Here is a 24,226-nt window from a genome sequence, read left to right as displayed (position 1 = left end):
TTAGTACCTTGTCAGCTCGGGGGTTTGCAACCTTCCGGTTACTAGTCCAACACTCTAACCAGTAAGTTAACCTGCCGCCCCAAGTTGAGGGAGCATACAATTTACATGCTGACTGCAGAAATGTCCACCAGAGCTGTTGCCAGAGAATTACATTTTAATTTCTCACAACCGCAGACCACGTGTAACCACGCCAGCACATGATCTCCACATCCGGCTTCAACACCTGCGGGATTGTCTGAGACCAGCCACCCAGACAGCTGAGGAAACTGTGGGTTTGCACAACTGAAGAATTTCTGCACAAACTGTCAGAAACTGTATCAGGGAAGTTCACAGTAGTTTTGCGTCGTAACTGACTTCAGTAGACAAATGCTCACCTTTGATGACCACTGGCACGCTGGAGAAGTGTGCTCTTCACAGATGAATCACGGGTTTCAACTGTACTAGGCAGATGACAGACAGCATGTATGGCGTCGCGTGGGCGAGCAGTTTACTGACGTCAACGCTGTGAATAGAGTGCCCCATGGTGGCGGTGGGGTTATGGTATGGGCAGGCATAAGCTACGGAAAACGAACGCAATTGCATTTTACCAATGGCTATTTGAATGCACAGAGATACCGTGGCGAGATCTTGAGGCCCATTGTCATGCCATTCATCCGCCGCCATCACCTCACGTTTCAGCATGATAATGCACGGCCCCATGTCGCAAGGATCTGTACACAATTCCTGGAAGCTGAAAATGTCCCAGTTCTTCCATGGCTTGCATACTCACCAGACATGTCACCCAATGAGCATGTTTGGGTTGCTCTGGATCGACGTGTACGACAGTGTGTTCCAGCAACATCGCACGGCCATTGAAGAGGAGTGGAACAACAGGCCACAATCAACAGCCTGCTCAACCTTATGCGAAGGAGATGTGATGCTCAGCATGGGGCAAATGGTGGTCACACCAGATACTGACTGATTTTCTGATCCACGCCCCTACCTTTTTTTAAGGTATCTGTGACCATCATATGAAATCCATAGATTAGGGCCTAATGAATGTATTTGAATGAACTGATTTCCATATGTTTTTTATAAACTGTAAATCTTTGAAATTGTTGCATGTTGCGTTTATATTTTTGTTCGGTATAGTTACTGTAGACCTTGTTAATATGTTAGATGCTTTTTCTATTTTCTTTATGCTCCCCTTATTCAGGCCAATCTTACAACTCATAGAAATGCCCGCTACACATGTAGCCTCATCCTCCTCTACAAATTCAAAAACATGAGTCTTGAACAAGATAGACCTGTCTATAACATTGCAACATTCAGGAATAGCTCCCCACATTTATAAAATACTATAGTATATAGTGCCTTCGGAAAGTATTCAGACCCATTGACTTTTTCCACATTTTGTTACATTTCAGCCTTATTCTAAAATGGATTAAGAAAATAAATCCTCAGCAATCTACACACAATACTCCATAAGGACAAAGCAAAAACAGTTTTTTTGAAATATTAGCACATTTATTAAATCAAAAAACAGAAATACCTCATTTCCATAAGTATTCAGACCCGTTGCCATGAGACTCAAAATTGAGCTCAGGTGCATCCTGTTTCCATTGATCATCCTTGAGATGTTTCTACAACTTGATTGTAGTCCACCTGTGGTAAATTAAATTGATTGGACCCACAGTTGACCCGTGCATGTCAGAGCAAATACCATGCCATCAGGTCGAAGGAATTGTCTGTAGAGCTCCGAAACAGGACCATGTTGAGGCACAGATCTGGAGAAGGGTACCAAAACAATTCTGCAGCATTGAAGGTCCCCAAGAACACAGTGGCCTCCATCATTCTTAAATGGAAGAAGTTTAGAACCACCAAAACTCTTCCTAGAGCTGCCCGCCTGGGCCAAACTGAGCAATCGGGGGAGAAGGGCCTTGGTCAGGGAGGTGACCAAGAACCTGATGGTCACTCTGACAGAGCTCTAGAGTTCCTCTGTGGAGATGGGAGAACCTTCCAGAAGGACAACCATCTCTGCAGCCCTCCACCAATCAGGCCTTTATGGTAGAGTGTCCAGACGGAAGCCACTCAGCAGAAAAAGGCACATGACAGCCCGCTTGGAGTTTGCCAAAAAGCACCTAAAGACTCTCAGACCATGAGAAATAAGATTCTCTGGTCTGATGAAACCAAGATGTAACTCTTTGGCCTGAATGGGACAATGGACAATGACCCTAAGCACACATCCAAGACAATACAGGAGTGGCTTCAGGACAAGTCTCTGAATTTCCTTGAGTGGGCCAGCCAGAGCTCGGACTTGAACCCGATCAAACATCTCTGGAGGGACCTAAAAATAGCTGTGGACCTGACAACCTGACAGAGCTTGTGAGGATCTGCAGAGAAGAATGGGAGAAACTCCCCAATTAAAGGTGTGCCAAGCTTGTAGCGTCATACCCAAGAAGACTCAAGGCTGTAATCGCTACCAGATGTGCTTCAACAAAGTACTGAGTAAAGGGTCTGAATACTTATGTAAATATGATACTTCAGTTTATTTTATAAATGAGCAAACGGGATATTGTGTGTAGATTGATGAGGAATTTAAAAACAAATACATTTTAGAATAAGGCTGTAACCTAACAAAATGTGGAAAAAGTAAAGGGGTCTGAATACTTTCCGAAGGCATTGTAAATGCTGTAGTATTACTATAATTTATACTATAGTATTTACTGTAGTGTTTTTATACTAATTGACTATAGTATAAATGCAGTAGTATTGCTATAGTTAAAAGATTATGGTGTATACTATAGGCTTTGGCGGTATCCAGATTGTCATACCGACCTTATGTCATCCCGGGATATTCTGTAATAGTGGCACTGAACACAAGGGGTGCTATTTTCAAACCCCATTCAGCCTCTGTAATCCAAAGGTTACCAATGCTGATTTTACAAGAAGCTGACCACTAAGCTAGATAACTAGCCAGAAATTTCTACCTGCTGACTTACAGCTGCACTAGTTCAGACAGCATTCCTGTGTATATTAAGACAGCACGGAGTCAGTGCAAGATATGGCTCAGAAAACGTACCTCAATCCAGGGATGAGAAATGGTTTGTACTCTGAATGGTCCCATTATCCCAACTGTTACACCGTGAAGATAATGGGACAATTCGGAGTACCTCACATTTCTCATCCCTGGATTGAGGTACATTTTAATCTACACAGGTCTGCTGGCTACTAAATAACTAGCTACTAAATTAGCAAACCAAATGCAAAACTACAGAGTATTGAGCACATTTTAGACAGTTAAATTAATAGTTAGAAGATATCTAGCTGTCAAACATTTAGTGATGAATTCCATACTGTAACTATATCACCTGGCGTGTCCTGCGCAACAGTGAGTGACTCACAAGGCTCCGGTCTCTAGTCGTTGTGTGCTTGTAGACAAACACCATGTGATTAGGGACTACCGACTACCGTTAAAAATAATGTGACAGTTGAAATGAAGAACGCAATCTTCTTTATCTCCTAACGTATTGCACAAGTTGACTGCAGGTACTTTGCTTACAAAGTAGCTACAAATATTCAAAGTATTTAAAAAATGTATGAAATAGTTTCATTGATATTGACAGTATTGAAAAAGCATCCCGGGGCTATTTCAAATACCCCAGTATACAGTATACTACCCAAGCCTAAAATACTATAGTCTTTACTATAGTATTTTTGTTTTATTATCTTTGACATAGAATTGGCTGCTTTCTCTTTTCTCCTACTAAAACACTTCCATAACCAGTAGGTAGAAATTCTATAGTAACTACTACACATGATTAAGGTATACTACAGTGTGTAGTATAGTATTCTACAGTACACTACAGATTTCTATAGTAAGCACTACACGATCGAGGGGAATAGTAGTGTGTAGTATAGTATTCAGCAGTAAGGATGAATATTTTCAAGACAAGTTTCAATACCCTCGAATAATTAATATTTATCCCAAAGGTTTTGCACCGCACCGGTGCCTCTCCCTACTGCCCCCCCAACGTGTTCCTGCAGAACGGCGAGCCCTGATTTGCCCATTTTAAAACCAAGTTTAAAACCAAGATATGGTCACTAAGCCAGAATTCTCCCAAAATAAGACAGTACAGATTTCAGAGAAAATTAAACTGATATTTAGTAATTATAGAGTCTGTCTTTGATCTTTGATCGCCAATGACATTGTTGTGAATTGCGAAACAGGCCATTCATAAATTCTGAGCCTTATGTTCCTCAATTAATTCAGCAAATTTCAGGTCGCACAGAGCGCACCCAAAGCATTGAGATGTATAATCAAACAAACTTTAATGGCAGTCAAACAAAAGTAAAATGACTAGAGTGGCTAATCTTGCTAGATAACCTTCAACGAATGATAGAATATCTCCTATATTTGGCAAAAATCGAGTTGGTGATTATACAGATAGCAGATCAGCTCATGAATGAAGAGTGAAAAGAGGGAGATGAAGAGTGGAAATAGTTTAAATATCAAAGTATCTTAACAAAGAACACCCGTTTTCAAAATATCCATATCTACTCCCATATTGTTAGTTGAGCACACATTCTCTACTGAAGATCTATGGGCAGAAAGTCTGAGACAGAGCACAGAAGCAGGGGAAATGTGATAGCGATAGTTCGACATGCATAGGCCAGAGACGTGCTTTGATAATGCAACCTATGGATTACAGATTAAAGTTAGGAATTTTCATGCAAGACAGGAGTCAGGATTTTGGATAAGAAAATAGCCTAGGCATTCGTACAGGAGAAAATATCATTTTCCCTCATGCCTACCCACAGACTTCATGTCTGTGACAGAGATGACTATGTACTAAATTGTGCGTAGGCCTATCTAATGTGTGAATGTCTGAAGAGTCACAATGACAGCTCAAAGAGGCACACGTTCTTTTATAGGCTATACTGTAGGAGTTTCCTGTAGGGTTCATTAACTGCATTCGGGTCATGTGTGCAGTTCAGTAGTGGCAATTATGCGTTTACTTTGAATTTATGGCAACTTTGTGTGAAGTAAATACGCTAGACTAAAGGCTACCATGCGACAACCTGTTTGGATAATGTGCTATTAAATATTTTGCTGCACATGTGTATTTTGTGGAATTGCATTAGTGCCGACATTGGGGAACATTTTTGTAATTTTTCGGGTCTTGTCATTTAATATTTTCGGGAAATGTGTTTTCCTGGGTCAGTTAAGGGATCTCGGTTACCCATGTTAATCCCTATCCTACAGTTTACTACAGAATTCTACAGTAAGTACTATAGTATTCTATAGTAAACGGTAGTATGTTTTTCATGTGGGTCAACACAGAGATTGACGTCTGCTAAATGACTAATATTATTACAACAAAGTCAGTGTTATCGATTCCATGTACCTGTAACAAGGGGCACATAGGAACAGTGTAGGTGGAAAAACGATTTCAGTGAGAGCCAGGGAAGGCAAGGCTGGGTCATCTTGGTACCTTGTTAGAAGGCGGAGACGGGGTCATTTGGATGTCACTCTGGCGGCTCCAGTGGTACCTCAGTGGTTGGACCTGCTCCCCGTTACGAGCATCCACTCGCTCTGTGGCCGGCGTCCTGGGAGACAGCACACACTCACACATTAACACATTACCTTAAAGTTCATACCACAATTTCAATAATGGGTGTGCTGAAGCGTTACAAATAGTAAGCTGAGAACTGTCATAAGAGATAAGAATGATGTTTCTCTAGAACACTGGTCAAGCCCTCAAAGAATGGGTGTTTGGTTACAATACACTGGCATACATGATTTTACAACCTAGGGGAATAATCAGTTCTGGTTCTTAAGAGTCAGCGGTCGTTGCAGTGTTACAGTATTAGTAAAAATGAGGTTGACAGAAGTAACGCTTAAAATAAGCGTATAGAACTGAGACTCTACAGAATGGTCACCATCACTATCCACGAAACCGGCTCTAAAGGAGTCTTATATAAAACATTGAAGAAATGGGGAACTGGGGTGAGTTTCCCAAAACTCTTGGTAGCATTTACTTTGTCGTTATATCCTACTTAAAGTGCATCGCTAGTATAGGAGCTGTTTAGTCAAAAAACACCTGTTGAACTAAAACTGATCAATCAAATTTAGTCACTCTTTAGATTATAGTGAGTTATTTTAATATGGACCAAAGTTCAGATATTTTTGCAAACTAGAGAGACTCTTGGGTGTTATATGGATCACTAAGTATTACCGTTGCACTTCAGTAACAATTCGTCATAAAGACAACAGCCCAGAACTAATTCCATGGCTTTATTCTACCCTTAACATTTAGTACCTTTTAGCCTGTTCCACAGCAAACACCAAGCCCCACTTCTCACTATGGGCCACACTGACCCCATTGAATCATGGGTAGGGAAAAACACAGTTAACTCTGACCTTCATTGAGTGATAAAGTGCAAGATAAACCTTGTGCATGTCCAATTCAAACTTGCACATACTCTAGCTGGATATAGCCCCTTTCATTCCATTATAACTATAAAAAAAACACTATGGCCGTAATTCTGTCCATACTGATAGCGGGTTTCTGCACTGCGCAAACATATACATAGTATATAAACACTGTAACTAATATGTGAACACATAGCTGGTGTCCCCTGGGTCAGGGCTCTCACCGGCTCTGTTGGCGTCCGGTGCCCTTGTGGAAGAGGCTGGTAGTGCCCAGACAGGGCAGGTTGCGGTGACACCGGGGGAAACGCAGGGCGAGGAAGAGGAGAACCACTGGCAGGACGAAGAGGAAGATGACCAGCAAGGCCACACGTGCCGGGTCGGATCCTGGAGATACAGAAAATATTGTGTTCTTGGTTATCATGGCAGACATAGAATTAAAGCTGGGTGCAGGTTACTTATTTCATCCTAGTTTTATTGATACGGTGTTCCAATTTCTCCAGGATTTGATTAAGATAAGGAGTGTTTTCACTATATATTTTACCTCTTGGTGATGTCATTTGGAAACAATGTTAACATTCACTGCTATGCGGATGACACACAGCTGTACATTTCGATGAAACATGGTGAAGCCCCAAAATTGCCCTCAATGGAAGCCTGTGTTTCAGACATAAGGAAGTGGTTGGCTGGACTCGGACAAAACAGAGATGCTTGTTCTAGGTCCCAAGAAACAAAGAGATATTCTGTTGAACCTGACAATTAATCTTGATCGATGTACGGTCGTCTCAAATAATACTGTGAAGGACCTCGGCGTTACTCTGGACCCTGATCTCTCTTTTGACGAACATATCAAGACTGTTTCAAGGACAGCTTTTTTTCCCATCTATGTAACATTGCAAAAATCAGAAACTTTCTGACCAAAAATTATGCAGAAAAATGTATCCATGTTTTTGTCACTTCTAGGTTAGACTACTGCAATGCTCTACTTTCTGGCTACCCGGATAAAGCACTAAATAAACTTCAGTTAGTGCTAAACACGGCTGCTAGAATATTGACTAGAACCAAAAGATTGGATCATATTATTCCAGTGCTAGCCTCCCTACACTGGCTTCCTGTTAAGGCAAGGGCTGATTTCAAGGTTTTACTGCTAACCTACAAAGCATTACAAGGGCTTGCTCCAACCTATCTTTCTGATTTTGGTCCTGCCGTACATACCTACACGTACGCTACGGTCACAAGACGCAGGCCTCCTAACTGTCCCTAGAATTTCTAAGCAAACAGCTGGAGGCAGGGCTTTCTCCTATAGGGCTCCATTTTTAGGGAATGGTCTGCCTACCCATGTGAGAGATGCAGACTTGGTCTCAACCTTCAAGTCTTTATTGAAGACTCATCTCTTCAGTAGGTCCTTTGATTGAGTGTAGTCTGGCCCAGGAGTGTGAAGGTGAACGGAAAGGCACTGGAGCAACGAACCACCCTTGCTGTCTCTGCCTGGCCGGTTCCCTCCACTGGGATTCTCTGCCTCTCACCCTAATACAGGGGCTGAGTCACTGGCTTACTGGTGCTCTTCCATGCCGTCCTTAGGAGGGGTGCGCCACTTGAGTGGGTTGAGTCACTGACGTGATCTTCCTGTCTGGGTTGGCGCCCCCCTTGGGTTGTGCCGTGGCGGAGATCTTTGTAGGCTACACTCGGCCCTGTCTCAGGAAGGTAAGTTGGTGGTTGAAGATATCCCTCTAGTGGTGTGGGGGCTGTGCTTTGGCAAAGTGGGTGGGGTTATATCCTGTCTGTTTGGCCCTGTCCGGGGTATCGTCAGATCGGGCCACAGTGTCTCCCAACCCCTCCCGTCTCAGCCTCCAGTACTTATGCTGCAGTAGTTTGTCTCGGGGATCTAGGATCAGTCTGTTATCTGGAGTATTTCTCCTGTCTTATCCAGTGTCCTATGTGAATTTAAGTATGCTCTCTCTCTCACACACACACACACACACACACACGGACACACACACACACACACACACGGAGGACCTGAGCCCTAGGACCATGCCTCAGGACTACCTGGCCTGATGACTCCTTGCTGTCCCCAGTCTACCTCGCTGTGCTGCTGCTCCAGTTTCAACTGTTCTGCCTGCAGCTATGGAACACTGACCTGTTCACCGGACGTGCTACCTGTCCCAGACCTGCTGTTTTCAATTCTCTAGAGACAGCAGGAACGGTAGAGATACTCTCAATGATCGGCTATGAAAAGCCAACTGACATGTACTCCTGAGGTGCTGACCTGTTGCACCCTCGACAACCACTGTGATTATTATTATTTGACCCTGCTGGTCATCTATGAACATTTGAACATCTTGGCTATATTCTGTTATAATCTCCACCTGGCACAGCCAGAAGAGGACTGGCCACCCCTCATAGCCTGGTTCCTCTCTAGGTTTCTTCCTAGGTTTCCTAGGGAGTTTTTGCTAGCCACCATGCTTCTACACCTGCATTGCTTGCTGTTTGGTGTTTTAGGCTGGGTTTCTGTACAGCACTTGATGTAAGAAGGGCTTTATAAATACATTTGATTTGAGTGTATATCTATGAGTGCAGTCAAGTTGTGCATTAACAGAGGAATGGTGAGGTACCTCTAGGTGCTCTTGCAGGGCCACTTTCCACACTGCCTCCATGACCCGTGGACCTACAGTCTGGAGGAGCCCAGCCCACGTCACAGTGGCAGTTCTTATTGCTGTTGCACACCTGGCAATGTCAGAGAGAGGATATTGAGCCATATTATTCATTTAACATCAACAGTATGAGCCAGTCCATTGTGAGCGATACAATATAACTCCTATAAGGGGAGACAGGCAGCCGGTTTGCTCACCCCGTGTCCGTTGCATTTGCTCTGACAATCTTCGACGCCGAACAAAGACACATCCTGACACTGCTGGTTCCAACAGGCCTGAACCACAACATGGTCAGTAAAACCAATCATCATTTTAGATATTTACATAAACTCAGATAACAACACAGAAAACCTCTCCTATTCCAAAAGGTCAAATGACCCATTCCACAAAAACAGAAGTATTTTGCATTGTATTTCTATAGTTGAGGAAATGCCCACCTTGCCAAAACCACACGCGGTGCCCTGTGCCACCATGGCAGGGTCGGAGACGTCGTCGCCAAGGTGGAAGTAGGTTCCCCGGCAGACAAAGTCGCTGTAGTTAAATTTTACTTTGGTGGTCAGGATCTCAGCGCTGGTGCCTAGCAACGGACGGTCGTTGCCTCCCTGGCACTGGAGCCTCCCACAATGCACATCTCTGAAAAGTCAGACACAGTCAGAGCAACAGTCAGACATATAGAAGTGTTCATTAGGCACCAAATTGAAGAATAAGAACTGAAACAAGGCAGGACTACATTAACTTGTCCAATAAAATATGCTAATTTTGTTGTCTGTTGCAAAACAATTTGCTACGATGTGCCCTAATGAACATGGAACCTACTTGCTAGGGCAGGGGATGTAGGTTCCGTTTGGCATCTGGCCACAGTTGCCGTATTTGTTGCCCTGTTTGTTGACGGAGGAAAAGCAGACAGACGGAGCCCTTGTGGAATCTTAAAAGAAAAGGAAGTTTAAACAATCATAATTGTCTCAAAGATCATACAGTAAAAGTGTCTGAACAACACTGCCTTATGAGCCAATCTCAATTCTCCAACTCTGCAACATATGGGATATGAAGATTTGATATGTCATAACTCGCCAAATCAGTTTCTTCAATCACTAGTAGTGACATTATATATACAGTTGAAGTTGGAAGTATACACACACCTTAGCCAAATACATTTATACTCAGTTTTTCACAATTCCTGACGTTTAATCCTAATAGAAATTCCCTGTCCTAGGTCAGTTAGGATCACCACTTTATTTTAAGAATAAAAAGTAGAAGTAGATAAAAAGTAGAGAGAGATATATTTCAGCTTTTATTTCTTTCATCACATTCCCAGTGGGTCAGAAGTTTACATACACTCAATTAGTATTTGGTAGCATTGCCTTGAAATTGTTGAACTTGGGTCAAATGTTTTCGGGTAGCCTTCCACATGCTTCCCACAATAAGTTGGGTGCATTTTGGCCCATTCCTCCTGGCAGAGCTGGTGTAACTGAGTCAAGTTTGTAGGCCTCCTTGCTCGCACAAGCTTTTTCAGTTCTGCCCACAAATTTTCTATAGGATTGAGGTCAGGGCTTTGTGATGGCCACTCCAATACCTTGGCTTTGTTGTCCTTAAGCCATTTTGCCACAATTTTGGAAGTGTGCTTGGGGTCATTGTCCATTTGGAAGACCCACTTGCGACCAAGCTTTAACTTCCTGCCTGACTGATGTCTTGAGATGTTGCTTCAATATATTCACAATTTTCTTTCCTCATGATGCCATCTATTTTGTGAAGTGCACCAGTCCCTCCTGCAGCAAAGCACCCCCACATCATGATGCTGTCACCTCCGTGCTTCACAGTTGGGATGGTGTTCTTCGGTTTGCAAGCCTCCCACTTTTTTCCCCCAAACATAACGATGGTCATTATTGCCAAACAGTTATATTTTTCTTTCATCAAACCAGAGGACATTTCCCGAAAAAGTATGATCTTTGCCCTCATATGCAGTTGCAAACCGTAATCTGGCTTTTTTATGGCAGTTTTGGAGCAGTGACATCTTCTTTGCTGAGTGGCCTTTCAGGTTATGTCGATATAGGACTCGTTTTACTGTGGATACAGATGATTTTGTACCTGTGTCCTCCAGCATCTTCACAAGGTCCTTCGCTGTTGTTCTGGGATTGATTTGCACTTTTTTGCACCAAAGTACGTTCATCTCTAGGAGACATAACGCGTCTCCTTCCTGAGCGGGATGACGGCTGCATGGTCCCATGGTGTTTATACTTGCGTACTATTGTTTGTACAGATGAACGTGGTACCTTCAGGCATTTGGAAATTGCTCCCAAGGATGAACCAGACTTGATGAGGTCTACAATTTTTTTTCTGAGATCTTGCTGATTTCTTTTGATTTTCCCATGATGTCAAGCAAAGAGGCACTGAGTTTGAAGGTAGGCCTTTAAATACAATCCACACCTCCAATTGACTGAAATTATGTAAATCAGAAGCTTCTAAAGCCATGATGGAATTTTCCAAGCTGGTTAAAGGCACAGTCACCTGAGTGTATGTAAACTTCAGACCCACTGGAATTGTGATACAGTGAATTATAAGTGAAATAATCTGTTTGTAAACAATTGTTGGAAAAATTACTTGTGTCATGTACAAAAAAGATGTCCTAACCGACTTGCCAAAACTATAGTTTGTTAACAATATATTTGTGGAGTGGTTGAAAAACAAGTTTTAATGACTCCAACCTAAGTGTATGTAAACTTCCGTCTTCAACTGTAGGAATCCTTTGTCCAGGGAAGTATTCTCTGTTGCTTTTAAAAAGTTCCAGTTCCGCTGACCAGTCAGTCCAGAACTCGGTCAAAGTACTGAAACAAGTTCAAATAACTAGCCACTAGCTCCCCACAGTGGGGTTATCGGGTCCAGAACATTTGACCAATAGTGTAACTCACTAGGTCCCCACAACATCTGGCACTGTGTGTTGAAGCTGGCGCAGACACCGCTGTAGCAGTAGGAGGAGCCTTCCTCGCAGGGCTCGCCGTTCTGCAGGAACACGTTGGGGGGGCAGTAGGGAGAGGCACCGGTGCAGTGCTCAGGGAGGTCACACTCCCCCAGGGGCTGCCGACACATCCATCCACCTGTACGCAGCTGGTTAGACAGAGAAAATAGACAGTAAATCAGTAAAGGAGTTTACGATTTGGACCTTTGTTCAGTTTCTTGTGACAGATCATGTAACAGTTTAGTTTATTAGGATCACTATTAGCTATTGCACATGAGGCAGCTACTCTTCCTGGTGTCCACATAAAACATACAAATACATGACAAAATACAGAACAGTACTAGATAAGAACATACAAATCTGAGTTATAACATATATAATTATAGTTATAATAAATATGATACTAACAACCTGAGCTGATTTTAAATGTAGGTGTTCAGTAGTGTGTTCAGTGATGAGGTTGAATGAGTGTGTGAGTGAGTGAGTGTATCAGTAAGGGTCCGGTGAAGGACACAGAGGGAGAGAGGCTTTCCCACCTTGCAGTTGTCACAACAGATGCCATCAGAGGAACACTGGGCCCCAGGAACCAGTTTACAGGTGGTGGCGTTGCAACAAGGATCGTTACACTCCTGGACATCCAGAGAGACAGACACTTAATAATTCATCCTATAAACCCTAAAGTTAGGGCTCTTCAACCTTTTCCTTTCCAGGGATCCCCTCCCAGGCAAACTGCGACCCAGGGACCACCATCATACGTTAGTAATATAAACATTGAAATAACAAAATAAAATGTGTAATTTATTTTATATTTTCGCGGGCCCCCTGATTGAATACCCCTGACCTAAATCATAGTCTGTTCATTGAATTATCATCTATGGTGGCAGGTTGGTGTTCATTGTGATGAATCTTGTCCTGGAGGCAGCTCTGCAGGGTGGTCAGTAGCTGGCACATCCACAAAGTCATAAAATCTGATTTTAAACCTAAACCTAACCCGTAACTTAACCCTGACCACACTGCTAACCTTACGCCGGACCTTAAATTAAGACCAAAAAGCAGATTTTTGTTTTAATACATTTTATATGATTTAGCCAATTTGGACTTAACAGCTGGCCCATCTAGAGGAAACCGCTCAGTGCTGCCTCCAGGGCAAGAGTCATCAAAATAAATGTCAACCTGCATCTATGGTGAGCTATGCTGACCTCCCTAAAAATATCAAATTTACTGTCCAACATACATCCAGCAGGCCGCAGTCACACTCCTCTCCCTTCTCCACGTAGAGGTTTCCACAGCGTGGCCCCCCCAGCAGTTTCTCAGGCTGGGGCACGTTGAAGAGGCACATCCCCCCACCGTGGAGCAGGCTGAGGGACAGGTCTCTGGCACTGCAGCTGCTGAACAGCTGGCCTGGCATGAACCTGGGTCAGAGGGGCAAAGAGAGCAAGACATTTAGTGGATGCTCTTATCCAGAGCTTCTTACAAGTGCATTAAAATGAACATAATACTTGGCAACTGAGCTGCACATAACTGACCCTTTCTGTTTTGCATCATTGACTTTGCATGGCCTGGTGCTTTTGTAATGCACGTCAAACCTAGCCCACCATAGCCCCATAGCACCTCACCCAGTAGATGGCTCCATGATGCAGCCTCCCAGGCGTGGCTCGTTCTGACACTGGCAGCGCCGGTCGGCCGTGTCATGATTCATGCCCAAATTGTGCCCGAGCTCATGGGCAATGGTGGACGCCACCCCCAGTACACTGACCAGGTGATCCTGCACACAGAGAGGGAGAGGGAGACACACAGAGTCAGTCAACTACCAGACTCATACTATCATTGTGGGGCAGTTGCCCCTCTACTCCACTGATAAACCTAACTGAGGCTAACTAACTCACCACATTGACCCCTCCTGACCGGTCCTTGGAGCACATGGAAGACTGAGATGCCATTCCCACTGTAGTTCCATCAAATGACTCCCCCCTGGAACAGATCAAACACATACAGTTATAGTTAGTCTATTTTCACAAAGAGGCCATCCACTGGTATATTCATGTATTTGGGATGGATCTGCTTCCATAATGTACAGGTGTGAGAAAGGCACGATAACCTTCAACCAAGTCCATTTGACTACTCACATAATGAGCTGAGCATTGTCGTGGCGCAGGCGGGGCAGCAGCTCTCTGGTGCGCCACTCCAGGAAGCGGTTGAGGGTGTCTGAGGGACTCTTGTCAACCCGGATCTTATCCTGGTCACTCCAGATCTCCAGCCCAGTTAGAGCCACACGCACACTCAGCGGCCGGTAGAACTAGAGAGGGGTAGATGAGAACCACCATGACAAACCAATGAAAATATAATACAAATATACATCGGCCAGTATATTAGGTACACCCACCTAGTACCGGGTCAGATCTCCCTTTGGCCCCAGAACAGCTGGAATTCTTTGGGGAATGGAAACATTGCTCAATTGGTATCAAGGGATCTAATGTGTGCCAGGAAAACGTTCCCCACACCATTACACCACTGCCACCAGCCTGTACCGTTAACACCAGGCAGGACGGTGCCATGGATTCATGCTGCCTGTGCCAAATACTGACTCTGCCATCAGCATGACACAACAGGAACCGGGTTAAGTTGGACCAGGCAATGTTTTTCCACTCCTCAATTGTCCAGTGTTGGTGATAGCGTGCCCACTGGAGACGACTTCTTGATTTTGGCTGATAGGAGTGGAACCCGGTGTTGTCGTCTGCTGTAATAGCACATCCATAAAAAAGACTGACGAGTTGTGTGTGAGATGCAATCCCGAGCCATTATTTGCCTGTTTGTGGCCTGCCTGTTTGCTTGCACGGTTCTTGTCCATCTCCTTTGACCGCTCATCGAGCTGTTTTCTCCCACAGGACTGCCGCTGACTGGATGTTTTTTTGTTTGTCACACTATTCTCTGTAAATCTTACACACTGTCGTTTGTGAAAAGCCGAGGAGGCCAGCCGTTTCTGAAATACTGGATCCAGCGCGCCTGACACCGACAATCATACCACGCTCAAAGTCGCTTAGGTCACTCGTTTTGCCCATTTTAACATTCAATCGAACAGTAACTGAATGCCTTGATGCCAGTCTGCATGCTATATACAGAAAGCCACGTGACACACTGTCTGTAGGAGCGAACCATTTTTATGAACGGGATGCTGTACCTAATAAACTGGGTGTATATGGTTAATACTTAGACATCCTCCAGCGATTTATTTTACTTTTGAAAAGCAATATCCCAAGTATAAATACAGTAAAGTACACACACTAAAGGGTGAAAAATGTGTTTTTAGCAAAATAAATGTTTTTTAGACACCTGCAAACTTCAAGGAGTAGGGCATTCAAGGAGTTGGTCTGTTGGGAATATGTGATATCGTCAGCCTCCCGCTTGCTTGAGGAACAATAGAGAAGCAGTAGATGACAGAAAAAGTAAGGCCCCCCCCACTTGTGCCATGTCACGAATTACCTGGACCACTTATTGAGATGTGGCTTTTGTTAAGTACCACTTTAATATTAGGTTACATACCCAGTCTACTTGGTTGGCCACATCCAGCATTCGATAGATGATAGTCTTGTTGATTTTCTGGTAGTTAAGGTACTGTAAAAAAGAACCGTTATTGATTAGGACAATAGAGACAGAACATGATGGGATTGGTCTAAATGTACTGGGGTCTCTTCAGAGTGCAGCTACGTCAGTGCCTTGCTTACACTAAGGGGCATTGTCGTACATTAGCCTTATCGTACATTACCTCTTCGTGATCAGCTACAAGCACAAGCTCTATGTACTTGGTCTCGGAGAGAATGTCCCTCTTACTCTGCAAAAAAAGCAAAGTGTAAACAAAAGACATTCGGGCCAATGTACAGTATGTTGTCGACAATTCAGGGAAGTCAGTATGGTATTTTCAGCAGTGGCGAAAACATTAGTAGTTCCAATCCCTAGATAAACATTTGATTGTGCTTCCAGCCCCTCTCACCCTGTGTGGGACTTGTGGTGGGATGTGGATGGGGGGTACAGGTGTATGGGACACCCCACAGCCCCCAACACTACCCCTCTCCAGAGGTCTGGTGGAGTAAAGCAGGTGCATCCCCTCCTCCTCCTCCTCCCCTCCACTCTCCTCTGCCCCCTCCTCATGGTCTTCCTCAGGCTGCAGCTCAAAGCTCAGGGTGGAGTTGATAGCCACCACACCCCTGAGGGAGAGGGGAATAAACAGGGACTCACTCAACAGGGAGTCAACAGGGGCAGAAAATGCTGTCCAAGTTCCAAGTAAATACAGTTACTTCAGATGAGGACATTGTTCAAGGCTCTGCTAGCAACCAGATGACCTTTTCTACATAAACATGACCCTAAACCAAGTATATGGCCACACGGTCTTCCCACATGAGTAAAGAGCTCTAAATAACTCCAACTCTAAATAAAATTTCCGCCAAGTTCATTTGGATATCCCTAAAGTATCCAAGTCAGCGGAAGGGACCCCAGATTAAAACTGCCGCTTTTTCAAATCGGGTGATTAGTATGCTTGAGGAGGTCAGAGTTCTTTCTGATTAATCTGAATTGGATTAAAGCCACCTCACGGTCGATCATTCCGCCCCACTCACGTAACCATGACGCTCACATAACCATGACGTCGTTCGTACTGCAGGCAAAGATGAAGTGCCCTTAGTAAAGACTTCCCCTTTATAATAATAGGTTCACCATATAGTGCACCACAAAGGGAGTAACTGAGGAGGGCGATTAAGTGGGATAAGGCTGACCCCTGTTTATATTACTTTACTGGTTTTAAATGCATGAACCATTACATAACAGATAATGAAATGCATATCCTAGCCACCGTGCTTCTACACCTGCATTGCTTGCTGTTTGGGGTTTTAGGCTGGGTTTCTGTACAGCACTTTGAGATATCAGCTGATGTACAAAGGGCTATATAAATAAATTTGATTTGATTTGATTTATGTGCCTTCGTGTCTATTGTGCCATCGTGTTTCATTGTGGTTTCTTAAAATTTAGAGGAAGAGGCACAAACTGAAATTCAAGTGACATACAGCCACAAGCTATGTGTAGTCGGAACATGTCTCAGCAGTTCAACATGAGGAAGTGTTTTTTCATATTATATCCTGACAAATGATATATTTACATGAAATAAACTTGAAATAATATCTGTCTTTCCTGAATGCTGCATCTTTGCAAGATTCACACACAGATGCAAATACATAAAAACCCAGTAAATGGACATGAAAAAACAATAATGAATCAAATGTTCTACTAACCGAGGGGGAAGGAGATCCGTGGAGGTTCCAACCCTAGTGAAGGGGTCAGGAGAAGCTATAGGGCTATATAGGGCTATATATATAGGGCTATATAAATACATTTGATTTGATATGCTTACGGTCATAAGGTCATGCGGGTAAACCTATTGAGCTGTTAGGCTCTATTTCATAATGGAAAACCTAAAAGGCATGATTACATAGTATGAATTTGTATGATCTCACTTCCATGGACACCATTCTCAAATCAAGAATGTTGACTGGGTACATCTACACGGAACATTGTTTGCATGCTGTTGCTTTGCTTGTGAAGTTCCTGTGAAAATGTACATTCCTTTGGATAGTGACAGAGTGGAAATGACCCTAATTTTGACAGGCTGCATACCATCCTGTAGTTTCGACAGAGAGTTCAAGTTGATATTATTACCTGAGTCCAGAGCAGGTACTGAGAGCCACCCTGGACTGTGGGAAGCCCCTCACTGAGCCGTGGTAGTAGCAGTGAGTCTAGGAGATAACAACCAGGGAGAGAGTAGTCAACATAATATAAGGACGACATTATTATCCAAGCTCATATGAACTAACTTGCCGTTTTCATATCAACCCCTTTAACAATTCTACCTATAACAAATCAGAACATTTACAACACATTACTTACCACTGTGCTCTCCTCTAAAGAAACCCCAGTGCCATTAGGGAGGTAGTAGAAGACATTGGGGGGCTTGGGCAGGAGAGCACTGCAGGGAGAGGACAGGGTTACTGTACATTCATTCAGACTACTTCCTCTGAAGATTTGTCTGAAGTCCGAACATTTTATTGTTGATGATAAATCCCTTTATGAAACTATGAAGTCTTAACTCAACGATGGCAAAGGTTGGGGCATTTCTGCATCACAACTCCCCATTCAGATAGCTAAAGCTTATGATTACATATATTTTAGTCTTCTGATATTTTAAAATGGAGTATCTTTTGTTAGTGAGCTTACTGGTTTTTCTCCAGGTCCAAAAGATAGATGCTGCCTCCAAATTGAAGACCACACTGTAGCTTGTCTGGGTGACCGTTCTGTGAAAGGAAAAGAAACATACACCTGGTAATTTGTACTGTGATTTTGAGCCTCATAAGTCAGTGGATAATTGAACTAACTGTAATATGAAAATTCGGTTGGACACTTCCCCCTAACAACTGTTGTGCTAAAGGGGAACAAGGACCTTGTGTGACCAAATTAACTCATTGTCCAACAAAATCTTTCCAGCAATTACTTTGTTTTCTGTTGTTGTAATCACTCAATGTTTCAACATGGTGTACTCATGATTAGCACGTGATGAGTGTCTTAATGAGCGAATGCAGCCAAGAGCAGCTTGAAGTGGCAAACGGGGCAAAGGGGCAATCTCCTTAGTGAAACAGCAGTAATATCCAGTACCACCATGTGGTCTTTCTTATTAACCCTGTGAAGTTTAAAGGATTGAGGCGTAGGAAGTCCTGCATAGTTCATAAAGAGCATGTTATGTACACAATGACCTATATCCTTTAGAGGCTGATGGACAACATTTCAGATGTAGTAGACAGCTATGGAGCGCTCATCCTTTCTCCGCACTAAAGTTCCATTATTACGCAACGCTCAAATTGGATAATACTATATACTTTGAATCCCTTCAGCCAATCAATACTCATCCCATCAAACCAGTCAGCGGACATGAAATGAGATGGTGCGATTAAAGTTATACTTTGTCTATGGCTGCAGCCCCCCCTGAGCACTACCTGTCAACGCGTACACCTGCATGCTCTCTAAAATAGACCCAGTCTCTAAATGCGTGCAGCACCCAGTCCTTGATTGGCACTGGCACCTAAGCACAATACTAGAGCCCAAATGAGCTGAATCAGACTGTCAGCCAGGGTTACCCCTCATAGGCACTAAGGACCAGGCTATAAATGGACTTCATTTGCCTGCTGCACATTTCTCTCACCAAATGCAGAGGCGGCGGTGAGTAAATGACATCCTCTGCCTCTTTTCATGTCCATTTCCCCATGCCTTTCCATCTCATTACAGTCATTCCCCCCCAGCGGGAACGAACATCGTCTCTCTTCCTGCCATTCAGTCATTTTCTAGCGCATTTAACGGCTCCACCTATGAAGACAGTGAGTAAGTGAAACCCTTCCTGTTGGCGCTTCCCTCCTTCCCCACCGCAGAGTGCTGCTTCCTCCTCTCCAGCTAACTGACAGGAATTGGCAGGGGATCAGGCTTGGAAATGGTACAGGCAGTAAGGTAATGGTGGTGACAGTATGCCAGAGAGGTCTGTTCAGTTCCAAGTAGCGGTTAGTGACTATGAGTAACCAGAGAGTCTAAATCTTCTGTGGACCGGCGAAAACCATGCTGGATAGTGTCATTGCCGGGTACCCAAGTCCAAGAACAACTTACACCCAATTCACTCAGAAGTATTCTACTGTCCACAGTCCCAGAAATACTTTAACAACATCATGGTTCATATGACACATACAACTGTGTCCCTGTACCATAGGCTCTAAGAGGCTATTAGTACTAACATAAATATTCACACTGGAACCAAGTCATTGGATATGTACAAAATATAACTGGTTCCACATCCAAGAATATCATAATCCAAGAAGAATCCCAGAAGTAGATGGTGATAATTGAGGGGGATTTCCAATACATTTGAATGAAAATATAACTCTGGTCTATTTCTAGTTTCTATAGTCTTTATTATAATCAGAGGGCTTCGGTGAGGTCATTCACCACAGTATGTAAGGAGAGTGTGACTGAGTTATGTTGGGTGGACCTGTGTTTTTGTACCGCCAGGGCAAGAGTCCAATGGGTAACCAACAAAGACTCTAGGCACAATGGTGGAGATCTGGCTAAAAACTACAAGGAAAAAAACAAACTACAGTCATGTCAGTTATGTGTCCAAAGAGAATAAAGATTAAGGGTGAGAAAGCGATAGGGAGAGAAAGAGATAGGAAGACATACAGCACATGTACACACTCTCTCAAACATCTGCATCTTTTGGCAAGCTGCCTTGGATTGTGGTTTTGGGGAGAGAGGTCAGAGTAGAAACAGGGCTCCTTCCAGAGCAGAGCAGAGCTACATCTGTTCAGGGCTCTAGTGGAGGATCACACCCAAATATCTGGAGCTCAGCCAAGAAACACCCACCCTCTCCACACTTTGTTTGTCATTGACTCACTTCTCCCTTTCTCACCCTCTCCCTCTTCTTTGAGCATTACAATTTCTCTTACATTTCTCTCCTCGTCTCTCCCTCTTCCTCCTTCTGAATCTTTACCTCACACTCGCAACTGGTCTCTCGTTTCACTCTCACTGGCATTTCACTTTCACCTCTCTCACCTCTGTCATTCTTTATCCTATCGACAACCATGTCCACTCCATCTCTGCTGCCATTACCTCTCCTTCCCCCACTCTCTACCTTCACCCTCTCCTCTTATTTCCCCCCTCTCCTTCAGTGAGGTAAGTATCCCAGGCCGTGACCTCCTGCTAGTAGCAAGATGAGCTCACCGCCACATGAATGCTGGGTGGGGTCCATTCAGACCCAGAGCTGCTTGTGACCCAGAGCAGAAGAAATAAACCAGGGAGGAGGAGAGGGGAAAAGGGGCGGAGGGGGTGTAACGGAGGAAGGGAGGGACAGGGCGAGTCGTGATTCCTCTCCAGCTCTTTCAGCTCAACTGACGAGTGCGAGGGAGGGAAATACAATCAGTCAGCTCCTGGGATGTCGGTCTTCCTCAGTCCCTGTTGTGCTTCTCTGTTATTTAGTCTGACCCAGAGCAGCCCTGGATCCTGTTTATGGATCAAGTCTGGACATGTGAATGGAGTGTGCCTGTCTACTATCTGAGGGAAATCTCTGGGTTAGTTCATGACTTGTTATAGTAATGCAAAGGGGTACACAACAAAGTAAATTAATGTACAATGGGCAACATGAGGTAGAGGAGTGTCGCATTCAACTCCAGTCCCAAAGGGAATGTGGTGTTTGCTGGCTCTTCTCCTCTTCCCTAGCACTTGACTGATTAATATCAATGAACCAGATCGTCAACACGTCCTGGTTTATAAATGTTCAACAGATGCTGATATGAAGGCAAGAGTGAAAACCACTTCACTGAAACTCATGTCTGCCTCTGATTGTTTCTTTACTGCTGTGCATGGATATCCAGAACTAACCTCACCAATAGGAAACAAGTTAATTCCCATTTAACTAGTAGCCTGCCTACTTGCATTACCTTCACTTTTGCTTAGAGAAGTACTCAGTGATTTGAATGACTTTTGGGGTATAATGAATGATCTGGTTTTATAAACACGACCCCGTTTGGGGATTAACTCAAGACCATTCTTTACCCGGCTCAATACACCACACACCCTAGTGAAACACTTTCCCTACAGACACTTTCTTAAGTAGATAAGAGGGCCCCCCCTTATGTAAAGAATCAGTCTTACCATGCTTTGCGTGTAAGACAATAATGCCCCCCTCACACACACACGGCTGTCTTAATGGTAGGGTAAAGGGTTGGGGTGGCAGAAATGCTCACTGTCAACACAGAGCGATCGTGCTCTGAATTAGGTCCCCTCCTTAAGCTGAAGCTCGCTGCTGTACGTCTTACACATCAGAGTTGTGTGTGTGTGTGGTGTCACAAATCCATTCATAACCAAGTTGGTGTGGAGGCTAATAATAACATGTCATACATGTCTGTATTTTCTTCTTAGAACATTTATTTCCAACATCAATGTGGCAACTGTCTGAAAGTTAGTTTGTTTGACAAAGTAGATCTATTCATGGTTCAACGTTGACAGAAGCTATTCAGGTCAAGTCAAGTGCCTCTCCCAAGAGGACACAAGTCGCCTGCTCCACCATAAGAAATGAAACTAACACTGTGGTGACTGGCATGTTTTCTTCTTTAATATCTCACTCACGTATAATCAATCTGAGATCCTAATTGGGCTGGGAGTTACACGCATTTCATCAAAAAGGAACTCGTAGTTCTTTTGAACTAACTACAATGCCTTGCGAAAGTATTCGGCCCCCTTTGCGACCTTTTGCCACATTTCAGGCTTCAAACATAAAGATATAAAACTGTATTTTTTTGTGAAGAATCAACAACAAGTGGGACACAATCATGAAGTGGAACGACATTTATTGGATATTTCAAACTTTTTTAACAAATCAAAAACAGAAGAATTGGGCGTGCAAAATTATTCAGCCCCCTTAAGTTAATACTTTGTAGCGCCACCTTTTGCTGCGATTACAGCTGTAAGTCGCTTGGGGTATGTCTCTATCAGTTTTGCACATCGAGAGACTGACATTTTTTCCCATTCCTCCTTGCAAAACAGCTCGAGCTCAGTGAGGTTGGATGGAGAGCATTTGTGAACAGCAGTTTTCAGTTCTTTCCACAGATTCTCGATTGGATTCAGGTCTGGACTTTGACTTGGCCATTCTAACACCTGGATATGTTTATTTTTGAACCATTCCATTGTAGATTTTGCTTTATGTTTTGGATCATTGTCTTGTTGGAAGACAAATCTCCGTCCCAGTCTCAGGTCTTTTGCAGACTCAATCAGGTTTTCTTCCAGAATGGTCCTGTATTTGGCTCCATCCATCTTCCCATCAATTTTAACCATTTTCCCTGTCCCTGCTGAAGAAAAGCAGGCCCAAACCATGATGCTGCCACCACCATGTTTGACAGTGGGGATGGTGTGTTCAGGGTGATGAGCTGTGTTGCTTTTACGCCAAACATAACGTTTTGCATTGTTGCCAAAAAGTTCCATTTTGGTTTCATCTGACCAGAGCACCTTCTTCCACGTGTTTGGTGTGTCTCCCAGGTGGCTTGTGGCAAACTTTAAACAACACTTTTTATGGATATCTTTAAGAAATGGCTTTCTTCTTGACACTCTTCCATAAAGGCCAGATTTGTGCAATATACGACTGATTGTTGTCCTATGGACAGAGTCTCCCACCTCAGCTGTAGATCTCTGCAGTTCATCCAGAGTGATCATGGGCCTCTTGGCTGCATCTCTGATCAGTCTTCTCCTTGTATGAGCTGAAAGTTTAGAGGGACGGCCAGGTCTTGGTATATTTGCAGTGGTCTGATACTCCTTCCATTTCAATATTATCGCTTGCACAGTGCTCCTTGGGATGTTTAAAGCTTGGGAAATCTTTTTGTATCCAAATCCGGCTTTAAGCTTCTTCACAACAGTATCTCGGACCTGCCTGGTGTGTTCCTTGTTCTTCATGATGCTCTCTGCGCTTTTAACGGACCTCTGAGACTATCACAGAGCAGGTGCATTTATACGGAGACTTGATTACACACAGGTGGATTGTATTTATCATCATTAGTCATTTTGGTCAACATTGGATCATTCAGAGATCCTCACTGAACTTCTGGAGAGAGTTTGCTGCACTGAAAGTAAAGGGGCTGAATAATTTTGCACGCCCAATTTTTCAGTTCTTGATTTGTTAAAAAAGTTTGAAATATCCAATAAATGTCGTTCCACTTCATGATTGTGTCCCACTTGTTGTTGATTCTTCCCAAAAAAATACAGTTTTATATCTTTATGTTTGAAGCCTGAAATGTGGCAAAAGGTCGCAAAGTTCAAGGGGGCCGAATACTTTCGCAAGGCACTGTAAAATAATAATCTGTATTTGTAGCATGGTAGTGATATGCAAAGAATATACACTCAGATATTTTTTGCCTCGAGAGAACATTTATGATCATCTTATCTATAGCTAATCATGTTTTGCTAGACAAATAAAAGATCTACATTTAACGTGATGAAGTTGCACACTATCATGGGGATTACATTCAAGTAAGTGCACTCAGTGGTGAATTTCAATACTTTTAATTAGTGTTATTTAGAGCACAAGTGGTGGCTCTAACTTCTAAGGTCACACTTGGCTCGGGTTGGAGTGATCTTTATCACTTG

General features: G+C 43.5%; 1 protein-coding gene across 4 annotated transcripts in view; it reads right to left on the bottom strand.

The window, feature by feature from the left end:
- Positions 1-24,226, bottom strand: part of LOC109901936 (disintegrin and metalloproteinase domain-containing protein 15) — a 40,214-nt gene that overhangs the window by 8,154 nt on the left and 7,834 nt on the right. For all 4 annotated transcript variants that reach the window (XM_020497953.2, XM_031786889.1, XM_031786888.1 and 1 more), the window contains exons 3-20: positions 18,278-18,354; positions 17,951-18,029; positions 17,723-17,799; positions 16,008-16,221; positions 15,783-15,848; positions 15,560-15,631; positions 14,146-14,315; positions 13,906-13,990; positions 13,636-13,784; positions 13,254-13,431; positions 12,556-12,648; positions 11,973-12,168; positions 9,883-9,991; positions 9,504-9,699; positions 9,264-9,341; positions 9,028-9,139; positions 6,640-6,799; positions 5,475-5,589 (exon numbers count right to left, since the gene is read on the bottom strand). In XM_020497953.2, the coding sequence (XP_020353542.2) occupies positions 5,475-5,589; positions 6,640-6,799; positions 9,028-9,139; positions 9,264-9,341; positions 9,504-9,699; positions 9,883-9,991; positions 11,973-12,168; positions 12,556-12,648; positions 13,254-13,431; positions 13,636-13,784; positions 13,906-13,990; positions 14,146-14,315; positions 15,560-15,631; positions 15,783-15,848; positions 16,008-16,221; positions 17,723-17,799; positions 17,951-18,029; positions 18,278-18,354 (2,226 nt within the window). The remainder of the gene's footprint in view (positions 1-5,474; positions 5,590-6,639; positions 6,800-9,027; positions 9,140-9,263; positions 9,342-9,503; positions 9,700-9,882; positions 9,992-11,972; positions 12,169-12,555; positions 12,649-13,253; positions 13,432-13,635; positions 13,785-13,905; positions 13,991-14,145; positions 14,316-15,559; positions 15,632-15,782; positions 15,849-16,007; positions 16,222-17,722; positions 17,800-17,950; positions 18,030-18,277; positions 18,355-24,226) is intronic.

This window comes from Oncorhynchus kisutch, linkage group LG13 (genome assembly GCF_002021735.2).
Source record: "Oncorhynchus kisutch isolate 150728-3 linkage group LG13, Okis_V2, whole genome shotgun sequence".
Lineage (NCBI taxonomy): Eukaryota > Metazoa > Chordata > Actinopteri > Salmoniformes > Salmonidae > Oncorhynchus > Oncorhynchus kisutch.
This window is presented reverse-complemented; position numbering and strand designations above follow the sequence as displayed.